The sequence below is a fragment of the Pempheris klunzingeri genome, chromosome 18, assembly GCF_042242105.1.
Source record: "Pempheris klunzingeri isolate RE-2024b chromosome 18, fPemKlu1.hap1, whole genome shotgun sequence".
NCBI classification, from domain to species: Eukaryota; Metazoa; Chordata; class Actinopteri; order Acropomatiformes; family Pempheridae; genus Pempheris; species Pempheris klunzingeri.
Window position 1 is genome coordinate 7,082,158 of NC_092029.1, and position 16,067 is coordinate 7,098,224.

A 16,067-nucleotide genomic window follows, 5' to 3' on the forward strand; every position below is an offset into this window, starting at 1 on the left:
GTAATACACAGCTGCATAATAAGCAGCTAAATGCTCTTCTGTGAGGCGTACTCAGTGTATGAAGAGGTCTCATGGAATATAGTGAACATTTATAAATGGATTATATTGCGAATCATAAGAATATCAATTCATTTAAGGAGAAATCCACCCATTGTCTCTTGAATGAACATTGATTCACTGTTGAACTGATTAATCCCACACTGTCTGCGCATAATTAACTCGTCTCTGTCGTCCTCTTTCATCCCCCAGTGAGCAGAGTATCTGCCAGGCACGGGCCTCGGTCATGGTCTACGATGACACCAGTAAGAAGTGGGTGCCCATCAAGGCTGGACAGCAGGGATTCAGCCGCATCAACATCTACCACAACACTGCCAACAACACCTTCAGAGTGGTGGGAGTCAAACTGCAGGACCAGCAGGTAACGGACAGGAGCTGACGACATGCTGCTGTGAAACTTAGTGTATCTGTGGAGTTAATTTGAGCCATTTAGTCACTGGAGAGAGAGATTTCATTGAGCTGCAGGAGGATTGCAACACACAGAACTATCAGGCTGTTTTAGGTTGTGATTGTGAGGTTTCTTTTGAAGTAACTTGCGAGACAATATAGTTGCTGAAACTGAAGGAGAGTTTGATAGAAGTTAATGGCAGTGGTTTAAAACAGAACAGAAGCCTTTTATGTGCCTGTTGTTAGTTCAAGTTTGCATGTGTGTCCAAAGGCAACACACAACAGCAATCATAGACAGAATCAAACTCACAGCAACAAAGATGGATAAAATAGAATTTTCATGAAATTAAATCCCGTCAATAGTCATTCAATGTATTTTCATTCAGTAAAATACAAATTTTACTTTTTATTGTAAAGACTTTAATATTTTAGTAAAAATGAAGAAAGTAAACGTATGTTGATGTCTTTTTCTAATTTTCTCTGTTGCTTTAAAAAGTTGTCCATGCACCCACCATGTATAAGTGTCAGAAAAATATCAACCTTTAAAGCTGATGTGAATTAGAAGCTGTGACAAAAAAAATTAATGACCAACAGTATTGTTTCTTTTGTCCCAAATTATACCTCATGGTGTAAGCCACAGAAAACTTATGACAGATAACAAATCCGAGGGCGATCTTTACACTGGAACCAATGAGAAAACAAACACAGAGCCATCAGTTCTGTGGCATTTAAAGGTATTCTTCTTCTGGCAGTAACACGAGTCAAGATAATCGTGTCGTATAACTCGTCTTTCCAGCCTTCCATCTGTAGATGTATATCATCAAGAAGAAGGAGGATGGATGTTTAAGATAAATGCTCTACGGTGAAAAATCTGTCTGCAGTTCTTCCTCAGCACTCATCTGCTCCCCTCTCCCTCCTCTCTTACAGGTGGTTATCAACTACTCCATAGTGAAGGGCCTCAAGTACAACCAGGCCACCCCGACCTTCCACCAGTGGCGGGACGCCAGGCAGGTCTATGGCCTCAACTTCGCCAGCAAGGAGGAGGCCACCACCTTCTCCAACGCCATGCTCTTCGCCCTCAATGTCCTCAGTGCTCAGGATGGAGGTGTGTCAGTGCGCCGTCAGTGTATCACACAAACGTTGTGTATGCAGCGTGGGAAAAGTGTCTGTCAGCAGAAAAAATGCTTGTTACCGTTTTGATGAAGGTCCTTTTGGGGGAAGGTGAACTGGCCTGTATCGTAACAGGAAAAGGGAAGAGAACTTTTCCCTCCACAGATTGCTGTCATGTATTATATTGTTGATTCAATACTTTATAAATCCACCCAAATATTAATATGATGCACATGAATAATGCAGTAGAAATCCAGAGTGCAGTAGAAAGCCGCTAATAGACTTGGAGTGACTCTGACTGCTGCTGCCATGTCTCACATCTTGTCTGACACTGTAGCAAACACTTTCCTAACTGTGGGGCATCAGTTTTTGGTTCATGTTAAAAATCATAGCAGAAGACTAATAACACTTTATATCCAGCCATAAAGCAACTGAGGTTGTCCAGCTTCTACATGTAGATCAGTAGGTGTCTATACTAATGTTTATGGGGGGTATACAAGCTACACTTCGTCAACAGCAACACAATACTGAGGTGAAAGAAGGGAAAACACAAATGACTGCAACAGGCCTTTTTCACAGCAGGCGTGTTGACTTGTTCCAGTAGGTAAAGCACAGGTGTTGCTAATAACAAAAACAATAGCTGTGTCGCAGTAAGGTGTGACAGTGAGCCAGCGTGCACAAGACCAGCACCTCGAAACTATAGCAGCTAAATGGATCATTCATTTGATTATCTACACCTGTGATTTTCCTGCTGTGAAAAAGCAAAATGTCCTCTGTGAAACAGGCCCATTGTGAATTGGATTTCACATGTTGCCCACGTTAGATGCTTTACTAGCTCTAATCCTCCCTTGTGCCAAATATTTGATCTGATCAAAGTCTAGTGACCGAAAGCTTAACCTTGTGGTACTAGTAGATGTACTATATTATTAGTTATAGTCTTAGTAGTCCCCTCCTGTAGATGTACAATTTAAGAATGGGAAAATAACAGCAGCAAAAGCAAAACTAAAGCACAGTCCGAAGTGGCATGCTAACATGCAGATTGGCGCTGCGGTGCTTGAATCCTCTTTAATAAAGGCTTCCAGGTACACTGGTCATCTGATTAGTCATTTGGATCAGATCAGGTAGTTGCAATGAAAACTGGCCTCAGTGTGTTTTTCTACAGCTGTGATCTACAATCAGGTCGGTCATAAACATTTGACAAATGAGACTATGAGGACACACACAGGTGTTTTCACTTTTTCAGTCTGATTAGACATCTGCTTGGGTTAAATATGGGGGAAACTTTGCTGGAATTGCATCCAGCTTCACAAACCAATAACAAAAATAAATTTGTCACAACTCCCACTCGAACAGATGCAGCACAGGTAATGAGAGGTCTCAGTGAAGGACATTGTCTCTATTGCCCTCACACAAGGACTGTAAAGTGTAATGTGTTCCCGGACTCAGCTGTTCACTAAGTCTTACTACTATATCTAGAGCAGCTTCACTTTGGCACCCAGTCCCCTCTACTGGGCACTTTGGAAAATAAGTCATGACACAGCATCCGCAGCAAATAAGAGCGGAAGACAGATGCTGACCTACAGCGTAACAACAAGCCTTTTAAGTGTGACAATGCACTTTAGCCAATCACATTTAAAATATCTACATTCCTTAGGCCCTTTTCATGGCTGACATAACTGTAGTCAATAGCATTAGTAATGTTTTGTTCTACTACAAGTCAAAAAGTCTCTGAAAAAACTCATATTTAAAGACTTTATGCAGAGGTGAATCTTCAGGGGATCATCCACTTCAGGCCTGTGTGTGTATATGTATGTGTGTAAGAAAGAGAAAGACAAATATATATATATATATGTGCACATATATAAAAATGGACAGAATGAGAGACTGGCTGAGCGTCACAGCTTACAGCCAGCTAACATTACACGAGCAGCAGCAGCAGCAGCAGCAGTGTGTCTCCCCCTGCAGTCCCCTCCAGCCTCTTAATTAGAATGAGTCATTGAGAAGGTCTCCCCTGGGTCCCGTGCTAGAGAGCAGATCTTTTCATCTGCCTAATAACACGGCGCAGGGAACAAAGAGGCTCGAGTGACAGCAGCCAAACACAAGCACACAAATACTTGAGAGAAGGATACACTAACGCTCGACAGACAGACAGACCCACTTCTTAATGCTACCAGCTCGCTGCTACACTGCGGTGACTCCAGCTGCATCAACAGATACAATCTGTGTGTACATCTATCCTACTATCTCACACACACTGCAGGGGACGCATGAATATCAGCTTTCATGTTCATGTGTGTTAGTGAGAGAGAGACAAAGAGACAGTTCACTGACGTATTTCGGTGGGCGTTGCTCCCTTTGTTGTCTGACTTTAGCACATCTGTGTCAAACTGATTTTTTTTAAAGACAGGATCGCACCTTGTAAAGCAAAGATCAGGATGTTGTGTGATTTTTCCCTCCACTCAGAGCAGGTGTGCCTGCCCCCTCTAGTGGTAAGAAGGTCAAAACATGACCTTATGTCTACAGTATTGTTCTCACTCTGGAGCACAGAGTAAATACTGCAGACTGTGGTAAAATAATGGGCAACAAACCCCCAAGATAAGAGCGTTTTCGGTCATTCTTATGCCTCTTATTCTTATGTTTAGATGCTGGGTTAGTCAGGAAGACACTTCCTATCACCTGTAAGCGTGGAAAGGGGGCATGTTGACCCTGTTTTGAGATCAGGAGTGAAACCCGTGTTAATTTCTAATGAGCCGATTCATGTTTGTGGGTCAACCGATAGGAAATTTTATTTTTTTTTAAATTTAAAAAAAAATTTAAATTCCAGTTTGATGATCACTGAAGTCATTAATTGAGTAAATAAACCAAAAAGTGCTGTTAACAGCTTCATTTGCAATTTGACAAATCACTTTCTGTTTTCTATCTCAGATCATTCCATGTTGAACTTAGGAGATTTTTGGCTGTTTATGAGATCAAGTAGCTGCTTTCAATCATATCACACAATCCTGAGTAGATGAGGTTTACCCGTCATCTGAGCACTTGATTTTGGTAAAAGTGTTTGACACTTGGCTGATAGGTCAATTACCAGCTGCTCAGTAAGCACAACACATCCTTTTTTTAGGAGTGACATTTTAATATGGTAGCTCATTGGACATGGTGTATGTACGAGCCTCGTTCTGAGGAGGAGATGGATGTGTATTCGCTCGCTGTAATATTTGTGTGTGTGAGTGGCCTACAGACAAACCCGACCTTTTGAAACATTAACCAGAGATGCTCGCTGCGCTGCTGCTGCCTGGAGGTGTGGGTTACAAGAAGATGACAGATGATACTTTGGCTGTGAGGAGGAGGAAGAGGAGGAGGGGGGAAGGCAGGCAAGTGAGGAGATAGAGAGGTAGAGAGGGAGGTGATGGAGGGGGAGGAAGAGGAGCTGAAGCCGAGAAATGGTCAGCAGGGAGTGGGTCTGTCAGTGCCTCTGTGTCTGCTACAGCCGGTTCCTCTTCTTCAGCATGTCATGTAGGTAGTAAAGCTCCGTGTGTGTCTGACCTCCCGCATGACAATTATTACTCCATTATTAGTATTTCATATTCTGTTTGTGTGTGTGTGTTTATAGCATTTTAAAGGTTGTGTTGTCTGTTCCTACAAGTGTGTGACAGTAGCTGTTGCCATCAGCAGGTGTTGTAATACTCATAGTGGAGGCCAAAGTCTTTTTACCACAAGTAATGTAAATAAACATCCACATTTTCTGTTCTGTGTTAGCACAGCAATGTTCTACTGTAGTAAAAGTACCGTTAGCATTTTGTTACTTTTCTGTGGTAAAATAAAATGTTTAAAAGCCAAGAAAAGGCCTAGTTTAAATGTATTGAGCTACTAGAGTAGAAAGAACATGGCCTCCCTGATCTGTGGGGCTTTCAATGGGCTGAGAGTTCACACATTTCTTTACGTTAAATAAGTGCAACTTGCAAAATAAAGTGCAGAAAATGTTCTCCTCTGATGTTTAACCGTTCACTGTAAGTCTGTCCTCAGTTGTTGAGTTTCTGATTCCTACTGAGACATTCACGCTCTCTGAGTCAGATAAAAGTTTTTTCTACTGCGATAACTGCCTAGTTTAGTATGAACTTACATAAAAGTGCCTTTTTACTTTTGCTGTATAATGAAAGTTCTGGAGTAGCAATTCAACATAATTACAGCAACAGTTGGACCTGAGTGTATCTTGTGTTTACGCAGTAATTGAGAGTAGTTTGTGTTACCTGTGCACTGTATGTATTTGTATGTCATCCTGGTTTTCAAGGAAATCAGCTTGGAGGATATCACAACATATTCAGCCTCAAATTAATATTAAGACATTTAGGGAAATACTTTTATTACCTTTCTTGCTCAGAGTTAGATGAGAAGTTCAACAACAGCAGGTCACCTGGCTCTGTGAAAAGGACAAAAAAGAATCCTCATACCAAAACCTCACAACAAACAAACTGTAAAAATGACTATTTGTGGATTTACGGCAAGTTATGTGTCATCACAGTGAGTCCGGACCCTTAAAACAGCATGTTGCTGGCCTACCCGTGTGGTTAGATAACACATACATGGTAAAAACTACCATTAATGGGAAAATCTCCAATGAAGTTCAGCAAGTTTAATGCTTTCTCAGTCAAAATCTCTACTGTAGTGGACATGAAAAAATAGAGACCTGAAATGTTGATCTAGGCCTGATTATTACCTTATTATTGCCTTATTATTCCTTTTTGCCAGGGGAGGGGGGAGAGATTCTTATGAGGAAAAAATACAAGTTAAGTACGATGGCATATAATTGAAAAAGTAATATATAGATTAGTGAGTAATTAAAATGATCAATACAGTATTTGGTGTGTGTGTGTGTGTGTGTGTGTGTGTTTGTGGATGCGTGTTTGTGTGTGTGTAGGATGCGGTATCTGATAGTGGGTGTGATTCAGGTCTATTGTCGTCCTTTGCTATTTTTGGGTTTGTGTTACTTGATCAATGGCGGCCATTAGCACCATCACCAGAGAGTCACTTCCATTAGAGATGTGAGCAGTGGAGAGTGTCGTCAGTGAGTATTGACCCTGAAAAGGGCCTGACTGTGTGGAGCTGTAAAACTGTTACATAAGGGACACCTTTAATTAGACAGAAGTGGACAGGGTCTGTGGAACAGACCCAGATAAAGGACATCTGTGTTTTTATTTATATACGTTGACAACAACTCTCCATTTGTGTTTATTAGCAAAACAATCATAAATGAACAAAATAAAGGCTCTTACACTGCAAGGTTTCTCCTCTGTTCCTGTCGACTTCATCCCATTTCTCAATACTTAGCACGAGGCCAAAACATAAATGTGAACATAAATTCTGAACCTTTCCTCTGAGGTTGATCTCAGGAGGAACAATGAAGATTAGTATTGTCCCCGAGGAGTTCAGTGATGAGAAAAGTTTCATTGAAAGCTGATGATTCACAGTGATTTGATTGTAATCCCTGAATTGACGTCCTCCTGTCCTCATCTTATCCTGTCTTAAACTAATTACATTCCCTATCTGGTCCTGCATCTGCAGATCTCGCTTACGGTGTTAAACGGATTACATCCAAGTGCCTTGTAGCTCAAATCACATCATAAGTAAGAGGAGGAGATACTAGAGAGAGTCACAAATCTTTGATATTGAGCCTCCTCCCCTGTGATTTCTTTACATCACAAACTTCATGTCTTTTAACTCAAAACTGTGCAAGTTGATTTAAATGGAGCAAGGAGGGATGATCCATCTTTGAGCTTTTACAGTGTCATCAAAACATGTTTAGATTCATCTGAAAGGTGGAAAAATGGTCAAGAGCTGACGTCAGACCCCCCTTCTCTGTGAACTTAGACCCCAGGAGCAGATGTAACAGGAGCTGCAGTGTGGTGTCAATGGCTCAACAACGGCAGACGACAGAATTTCCTCTGTTTCCAATTTAGGGCCATCTGCTCGGAGAGAGCAGCTCAAACACACTCCAGACCTCGCTCAGCTGCTATGTTCTTACGTTCCATGACTCTTATCCCACTGGCAAGTTTCATCATGTTTCATCACAGAGAAACACTCATGGGTCCCCGGCTGACTTGAGTGTGTTCATGCTCATTTTCACATTTGGGTTGATTTAAAAAGTAAAACTGTCACACACTCAGGCTAAATAGGCATTTGTCTGTTTTGTTAGAACGACATTTCAGCCTTCAGGCCTTCTTCAAGATCAATTGTTGATCTTTTGATGATCTTGAAGAAAGCCTGAGGGCCAAAACAAAACAGAGAAATGAGAGTGTGCAACACTTTTTGTCTACTTCCAGTGATTACTCACCAATCAACTTGGTGTGTGTTACTTTTCTAAAAAGTAAACAGCCACAAAGAAGAGTGTGTGCGTGCATGTGTGTGTGAGATGGGTATTTTGTTCTCAGACAGTATTGAGAATCAAATAGAGCATCGTGTATCCTTAATAGAGCATTATGGGTAACAGGAGTAAACATGAGCTGTGCGACAGCAGGGCCAAGCAGCTCTCATTAATGCACTCACTCACACACACACACACACACACACACACACACACACACACACACACACACACACACTGTATTATGTTCTGCTTGCCTTCAACTGTACAAGTGGATGAATCAGTTTGGTAATTTACCTAGAGTGAGGGATTAATATGCTTTTCATTGCACATTATTCATTAGGGAAGAAAGAGGACATAATGATCAACTGCTGTTTAATTCTCTGTCTTTTGGCAGTTAATTGTCTTGTCTGTGACTAATTTGAATTAACATTATACCGCTCGTAATAGATTATTAAGGTCAACTTCTTTTTATCTCTGTCTCTTTCCCTGCTTTCATGTGCGTGTTTAGGTCCAGCTGTCCAGCGCCAAGTCCAGAATGGACCAACCTCAGATGAGATTGAAGCCCAGAGAGCAAGGTAAAATTTCTTAACTTAAAACTTAACAGTGAAATGTTCAAACAAAACTGAAAAATGCTTAAAGCTGAAAAACACAACACTGATATGGCAAATTTGTTAGCAAACACTTGCTAATTTATACAATGGAGCAACATTAACATTCATTTGAAGGAAAATAGACGATAGGGTAGGCTTTAGGGCAGGTCTGCGTTGTGACTAACCAATCAGAGACGGTCTCTGTGGAACGAACATCACTTCTGGTTCTAAAAAAATCAAGATGGCGACGAATATAAAACCAAGGTAGCGACACCCGTAAAGTGAAACTCAAGGCTTCAAAACGGTGATCCACAAACCAGTGTGTGACATCACAGTGGCTTTGTCCACTTATGTACAGTCTATTAAACAACCCCACAACTGATTCAAATGTTGCTAAACTCTGATTGGACAAAACCATTTGACACCTTTTTCACCAAAATCCCCGATTATTTCAAGCCAGTGAGAAGAGCACAGCCAGAACCACAAAAACAGAAATCAATAGTGTGAAATAACCAAAAGTGTAACTGCAGCAGAAAATTCATATTGTGTTTTCATGCTCGTAACAAAGTTGGGACTTTAAATAAAAAAGGAGTCCAGGAGACAATGCAGGGACACACTGACACTCCAAAGACTGGCTTTTTGAAGAAGATAAAAGATTCTCTGCTATATTTAGAGCCTCCCACCAGTGATGACATTTACTGTCTGCTTCCAAACTGTTCACTGGTGAGACTCTGTGTACTTTGGGTAGGATGGCTTGTTCAGGACGTTAACTGAATTATCTCCAAACCATGGGATGAACTTTAAGTGAACTCAGTCCAAACGGGTGTAGTTATTAGGATTATTGTTGTTATGTGCCATGTTTCTGACAACACAGTCACACAGAGAAGTCCAGCAGCTGAGATAAGCAGACTGCTGCCCGTGGTGACTTTTATTCCTTTTATTCTCTTCCATCCCTCTCCTTCTCACCTTAATAGCCTCTGTCTCCCCCCCAGGACCGGCTCCCATGGGTAACAGTCAGCCAAAGTCAGTGAGCTTTTGAAAAGGCTAAAACACAAGGCGTTCCTTTCTCCTGATCACGGTGGTGGATTGAATAATCCAAAATAATGCACGAGTCGAATTTGAAATGATGCTTGAGGCAATTTCCATGGTTTACTAAGCAGCCTGCATTTCTTCCACTGTGGCTAAAACTGCTCTCACAGTCCAACCAGGCCTTTGTTGCTGTTTTTAAACCCATTTCAGCTCTGCCGATTGATTCGCCCAAATGCCAAATGCCAAGGCTTAAGAGAAATAATACGATGGGAGTTACGGCTCTATCTGATCCCATGTCTGCTAAACTGTACCTCTGGCACAAAGGATTACGCCTGTGATTGTTAGGGGAGATTGTGTGCTCAGGCGTGTGGGTTTTGGTTTCCTGTGAGTGCGTGTGTGCGTCAGCGGGCACAAATTAATTTGACTGAGCTCTCTCCAGTGGTAGCGGGGCAGTGTTGCTCAGCAGCTCTGCTCCTGCTGTGTGCGCTGCTGTCACTTCGGCGAGGTTGCTGGCTCAGCACTTCTCCTCTCCAACGCACAGCTGGAAAATTCCACTTCCTCTCCGTGAGCTGTCTCCTCTCCGTCTCTCCTGAGTCGTGACATACATATGCTTCTCACATCAAAGACAGAGATGTGAGGAAAGATGGGGGGGGGGGGGGGATTGTAAGGTGGAGAGTGGAGATGAAGGGGATGAAGGAGAGAGTGGTGCAGGTTTGGAGAGACAAGGAGAGAGACGTTTACTTCATGCTGTAATGGTGCAGGGGAAAATGTGCAGCAATGCCAAAAACCTATTTGAAATGTGTAGACTAGAAGATGTCAAGTCTACAAGCTACACATATCAAAACGGCCTTCAGCATGATGACAGCAGCAGAGAATCACCCCATCTGCCACAATTTAGACAATTTTGCACAAAATAATGGAGTCATGGAAGTTGAAGTTGCTCTTAAAAAGAAGCAAGTTTAGTAGTAACTTTAGCAACTCAGAAAAAAAGACCTTTCAAGAAATTATCTGTTTTTCTTATGTTATTTCACCTCATTTCTGGGTACTGGGGTCCCAAGTGTTCTATTCTATTTTGTTTTACAGCTCTACCAGACAATATGACAAAAGGACATTATGTTTTTGCTTTTAAGGCTTTCACAAGCCTTTTTGTTCGTCTTCTTTTCTCATGATTCAACTCAAGTTTGACAAGTTTCACAATCCGTTTCTACAGTACATATAATACTGTAATACTCCAAGCTAGAAAAGAATTACACCCTTTATTTTAAGCTGCACTTACCAATATTTTTTTGTCTGAACAAAAGGTCAAATGACTACATCTAATGGGAAAGGTGTCGCTAGTAGTGATCACCCAACTCTGCAGTTTCCCTTCACTTCTATGTAGCGTCGTAGCATCTGTCATTGATTTCATTTTTACAACCCCCTACTTTAATGTTTTGGTTCAGTCTCACCACTTTCATCAACCACATTTCCTGTAGCTTTTTCAACAAAAGTGCTCTAGAAACCTGACTGAATGCCACCTGCCCTGTACCAAATAACAAACAGACAGTTAGCGACCAGCTGGTGCATAAAGGAGCATTTAGCCGCTAAAGAGCCAGATAATTCCCTCATGTTTGAGTCCAAACCTGAGCTTAAAGTAGAGTGAATACTGGACTTATGGACTTATTGTGTGGTGGACACAAGCATGACTCTAAAATGAATGCTACAGCAAAGTCTTTTAGTCATTTTTCTCCTCGAGCTTTAAAACACGAGGATAAAAGACTAGAAATTACATTTGTGAAACTTTTATCTTTACTATATCTAGTGCTGTTTGGTTATGTCTTGTGCACAATGGACCCTGCAGTCATGATTGGGTTTAAAGGCATTTCTTTGAACCTGCTGATATTTGAAGTTTCCTATTACAGCTTTAAGACAGGAGGACTTTTCTCTGGTTGCTGCTGTGAGATTGTTGGCTGCACTGTTTCTGTAAGACAGTGAAATGACAGATTCACAGGTACGATGTTACTTTTGTGATATTAAGTGACAGCTGTGTTTCATTCCTGTCCCTTTAGGCAAATGATGGAGCAGCAGCAGCAGATGCAGGCACACATGGAGCGGGAGCGACGGTCGTCCAACTCAGGTACTCACATTAAAGAGCGCACATCAGCTGTTAGTTCATACAGTAAACACACACATATACACAGAGACAAACAAAGTCTTCTCCATCTTCACACGTCATACTTTCCCACCAGGTTCTCCTTTCCAAGGCCACCCTGCTGTGCTCTCTGTGGCCCCTCCAGTATTACCTCCCATGGGTGGTCCTCCTCCCCCTCCACCACCGCCAGGACCTCCACCACCTTCAGCAGGGGCACCCCAACCACCTCTCCCACCCCCACTGCCCTTGGGTGGAGGCATTCACGGGGACGAGCCCCCCGCCCAGACGGGTCTTGCCGCCATGATCGCTGGAGCCAAACTTCGTCGCGTTCAAAGAGTGAGACACTGATTTATCCTTACGGCTTTGATGTTTTGGTGAATCTTCCTCATGTCAGGCGGGACATAACTGACCAAATCTAATCTCCACCAAAGCTGACTCACACACTTGAAAAGGTTTACTGTTTGTACGTGTCAGGCAGTAACTTTGGACGTCACTCCTCATCTCTCCTCAGCCCGAGGACAGCTCTTCAAGCGCCAAAAACGATGCCAACCGAACAAGTGGAGGAAGCGGGGGACTGATGGAGGAGATGAACGCTCTGTTGGCTCGAAGGTCAGAGCAATGAGTCGAGAAAACCATAAAAGCCTTTTGCATTGATATCCTGCAGCCACATTTGGCATAAGAGGTCACACACGGCTTAAATCAATGTGTGGTTCAGGATTCATTAGCGATGACTATTATTACATTAGTTAAAATGATCGATATTCATGGATGTGGATGAAATGTTCTGACTTGAGGCTTCTTCTTTTCCCCCAGAAGGAAAGCAGCCTCAGAGAAGCCCGAGGACAGCCAAAATGTGAGTACATGGAAAACAGGGATGTTTCCAATTCATGAAAATGGTGTTGAAATGATGGTTGGAGCGATAACTGAGGAATCATGATCATGTTGCCGGTGATTAGATGAGCACAATAACGGTCATTGTTACTTTCATGTATCATCATTTTCATTATTTGCAAAGGGATGAAAACATAGAGGCAAACTGATAAACACACAGTCATAATGATTACTGCGATAAGGAAATGACTTATGTAAGTGATGCTGATTAATCCTTGTGTCTTTCTGTCCTCCAGGATGACCAAAATTCTCCGTCGCCCAGCACTCGGAGTGGACAGAATGCCACAGGTGGGTGTCTTGTGTGTTTTCTCTGGTTTGGGCATCTCTTGTCAAACATATTAAAAAATAAACAGCAGACATAGAGAAACACATCAGACTTATTTGTTTAACGGCAGGTTGGGACTGACTTTAATTTAAAGATCATTCACTTGACATAATCTGTATCCATGTATTATAAGTCTGTTTACAGTTTGTATTGGTTCTGGGCTGTTTGTCACAGGATGATCGGGGTTATGATGCTTCTTGATGTCATTAATTTTCCTTCAAAATAATACACAATTATTTCTGTGACAGCCTGAGTGACTCTAAGACTAAATGCAATAGAAAACATAGAGAAGAACACATCGTCAGTTATAAAGATATCAGTGTCATCAGTCAGTGGTGTAACAAAGGCAGGAGTGGAAAGTAACAAAGCACATTCACTCAAGTGAAGTACTTGTACTTGAAGTCATTTTCTGTCTCTCTATACTTGTAGTCTGTGTTTATATTGTACTTTTTACCTCACCACATTTATAAGGCAACTATAGTTTCTAGTTACTTTACACTTTAGGATTTTTCATAGAAAATACAAACTTACAATGTGCATATAATAAAGAATATAGAATAATATAGAATAGTATAGAATAAAGGCATACACAGTAAATTAGTTAAAATTAGCTTTATCTTGGCCACCTACAACATGGAATAATACTGCTCTCACACTAATGCATCTTAATCATCAAGCTAATAGTGTAATGTGTAATAATGTATTGCCCATAAGGGACTTTCATTCAATTTCCTGCTTAATGGTTACTTTTACTTTAGATTATTAGAGTTCATTTTCTCATAATACTGCACTTCTGTACTTCAGCCACTTTTATATATTAAATGTTAAAGGATCTGAGTGCTTGTCTCATTACTGCACAGATGTAAATGTTAAAGGTAACTCTGCAGGAATAACCAAAGTGGACAGGTCAGGTTTGGAAAGTGAGTGAAATAACTCTCACAAAGGAGACTGACTGGTAGTAGTTGTGATGGTGATGACGATGATGACTGAACAGAGAGTATCTGTCTCCGTCTAACCCCTGATCCTGTCGTCTAGATGGTGCGAAGAAGCCGTGGGACCGAGCTAACTCTGCAGACAGGTCAATGGTTTCAAGGTGAGAGCTGGAGGCAGCACAGCTCTCTGAGCATGTCAATAAAGCAGAGCAACAAGAGTGAATCTAACAGAGGGTTGTTTGTTTTATCATTCAGGGTACGGCCTGTGGGGGGTGGCAGTGACACAGACTCGTTAGACCTTGACAGAATGAAACAGGTAGAGCCAACACTGCAGTAACTGCACACTTTTGTATGAGACATGTGCTTTTTAATCTTGTTTCTGTTTGAATATGTGACCATTTATCTGTTTGTTTGTGCATCATTAGGAAATCTTGGAAGAGGTGTTTCGTGAATTGCACAAAGTGAAGGATGAAATCATTGACGGTATGTTTAATTTTCTCCTGAAACACTTAACGGGGTAATCGATCAGCATTTAGGAGCGCTGTCTCTCTCCTAATTTATGTTGATGAATATTTAATTGGAAATCTAACCAGTGGGATGATGGGCGTTCAGTGGTTATGTGGAGTTGTGACCACTAGGCTGCACCACAGTCCCAGAAACCTGAACACTGAAACTTCTTTTATCAAAGTCTACATTACCACCAGTCATTATAACCATGTTTATCACTTTGTCAACTCAGAGAGGGATGTATATCTGGAAACAAATCAATGGATAATATGGTCAAAGTGATTGTCCAAATATGATAAAATGACATAATAATGAGCTGAAATTTTGTTTTATATGTTTATATGTTTGAGTTCATTCATGGAGGCCTAAAAACTTCTACATAATGTCATCTTTGTCCAATATTATAATAAAATGATAACAATATTGCAACACAATTCCAATAATTGAGTAAATATTGCTGTAATTAAAGAACCCGTAATACAATACTACAATTCATACAATATTATGACAATTATTATACACAATAGAAGACATGAAATATATATCATACAGATTATACAAAAAAATCCTCCATAAAAATGATAATAAATTACCCCAAATAACTGATAATTGCCTAAATATCACATTATTACTTGATAATGAAGAAATAACAGTTTGTCGTAATAATGACTAATAATGTAAGAAGAGATAATATAAATAATAAATAATAATGTAATGAAAAGTGATCACATTGTTAGTTAATAGGTCAGATGTGCAAAACAAAACAACTGTATATTACAGGAATGTGTCAGTTCATATCATCGAGGGGGTCATTTGCATTACATTTTGAAAAATGAATGCAATGAATGTTTATTATTCATGATACATGTGTTCCCAGAGTGGTGCCATGTTCTTTACGTTGGGGAGCGATGGAAGTGTGGTATTATGTTATGAGGATATATAATCAGCCTAACTTTGTTCCTGTGTCTTCTCTCTTTCGCCTACAGCCATTAGACATGAACTCAGTCGAATTAGCACGACATAATCTTTCAGAGCCACTCCCCGTCATGAACCACCTTTTCGAGCCATTGCCCCTGCAGCAGCCGCTGTGGCCCTGAGGAGGAGGAGCAGCAGGAGGAGAAGGAGGAAGAGGAGGAGAAGTCAAGAACAGAGGCCCAAACTGTGACATCGACTCATCCTGTTCAGCTGTGGTGTTGAAGCAACGCGGCAACGTTGCTGCAATGCCTCAGACATGTCTGTGTGACGTTTGGTTTGTTTGTTCGGAGAGGAGGACGTGGTTGGGGCACACTCTCGCACTGATTACTCTGATTTCTTACCATTTTCTGTCTGTTTGTTTGCCCAGTTCGCCCCCCTGTCCTCAGCCCGAAGGAAAACGGATAGAATTCATATGATTTTATTTGTTTTTCTTTTTTCACAAGTTTGTTTTAAACTTTTTTATTATTATTACTATCATTTTCATTATTATTACTATCATTTTTATGATTGTCAATGTATTGTTAATATGAGTAGTAGTAGTGTAGTGAGTACAATGGTAATAATGAGGAAATGATAATGAGAATTTGATAGTAATGATAAAGTTGATCATCATTGTTGCACTTAATTTTATGTCAGCCTTTTGTATTTTATATTGGTTGTTTTCATTTATTTTTTGTTTTAGACACAGTTGCAAGTACATCCAAAAAAAAATGTTTTCTCAACATCTAACCTGAAACATTTTTGTAACAGTTTTTTATCCTTTTCACCAACACAG

The 16,067-nt window shown here is 40.9% G+C and overlaps 1 protein-coding gene across 1 annotated transcript; it reads left to right on the top strand.

Annotated features, from left to right (window-relative positions):
* Positions 1-253: 253 nt before the first annotated feature.
* Positions 254-15,456, top strand: evlb (Enah/Vasp-like b). The gene is made up of 12 exons (XM_070849603.1): positions 254-418; positions 1,372-1,549; positions 8,421-8,487; positions 11,580-11,647; positions 11,760-11,998; positions 12,174-12,271; positions 12,479-12,515; positions 12,790-12,841; positions 13,914-13,971; positions 14,066-14,126; positions 14,236-14,293; positions 15,304-15,456. Exons 1-12 carry the CDS (start codon positions 284-286, stop codon positions 15,339-15,341), a joined length of 1,089 nt encoding a protein of 362 aa, XP_070705704.1. The 5' UTR covers positions 254-283; the 3' UTR covers positions 15,342-15,456.
* Positions 15,457-16,067: the final 611 nt, after the last annotated feature.

Coding starts and splice junctions, on each gene's coding strand:
- evlb (XM_070849603.1), top strand. CDS start 284: ATGGTCTACGATGACACCAGTAAGAAGTGGGTGCCCATCAAGGCTGGA. Junction 8,488..11,579: donor ATTGAAGCCCAGAGAGCAAG/GTAAAATTTCTT, acceptor CTGTCCCTTTAG/GCAAATGATGGAGCAGCAGC. Junction 12,516..12,789: donor AGCCCGAGGACAGCCAAAAT/GTGAGTACATGG, acceptor TCTGTCCTCCAG/GATGACCAAAATTCTCCGTC.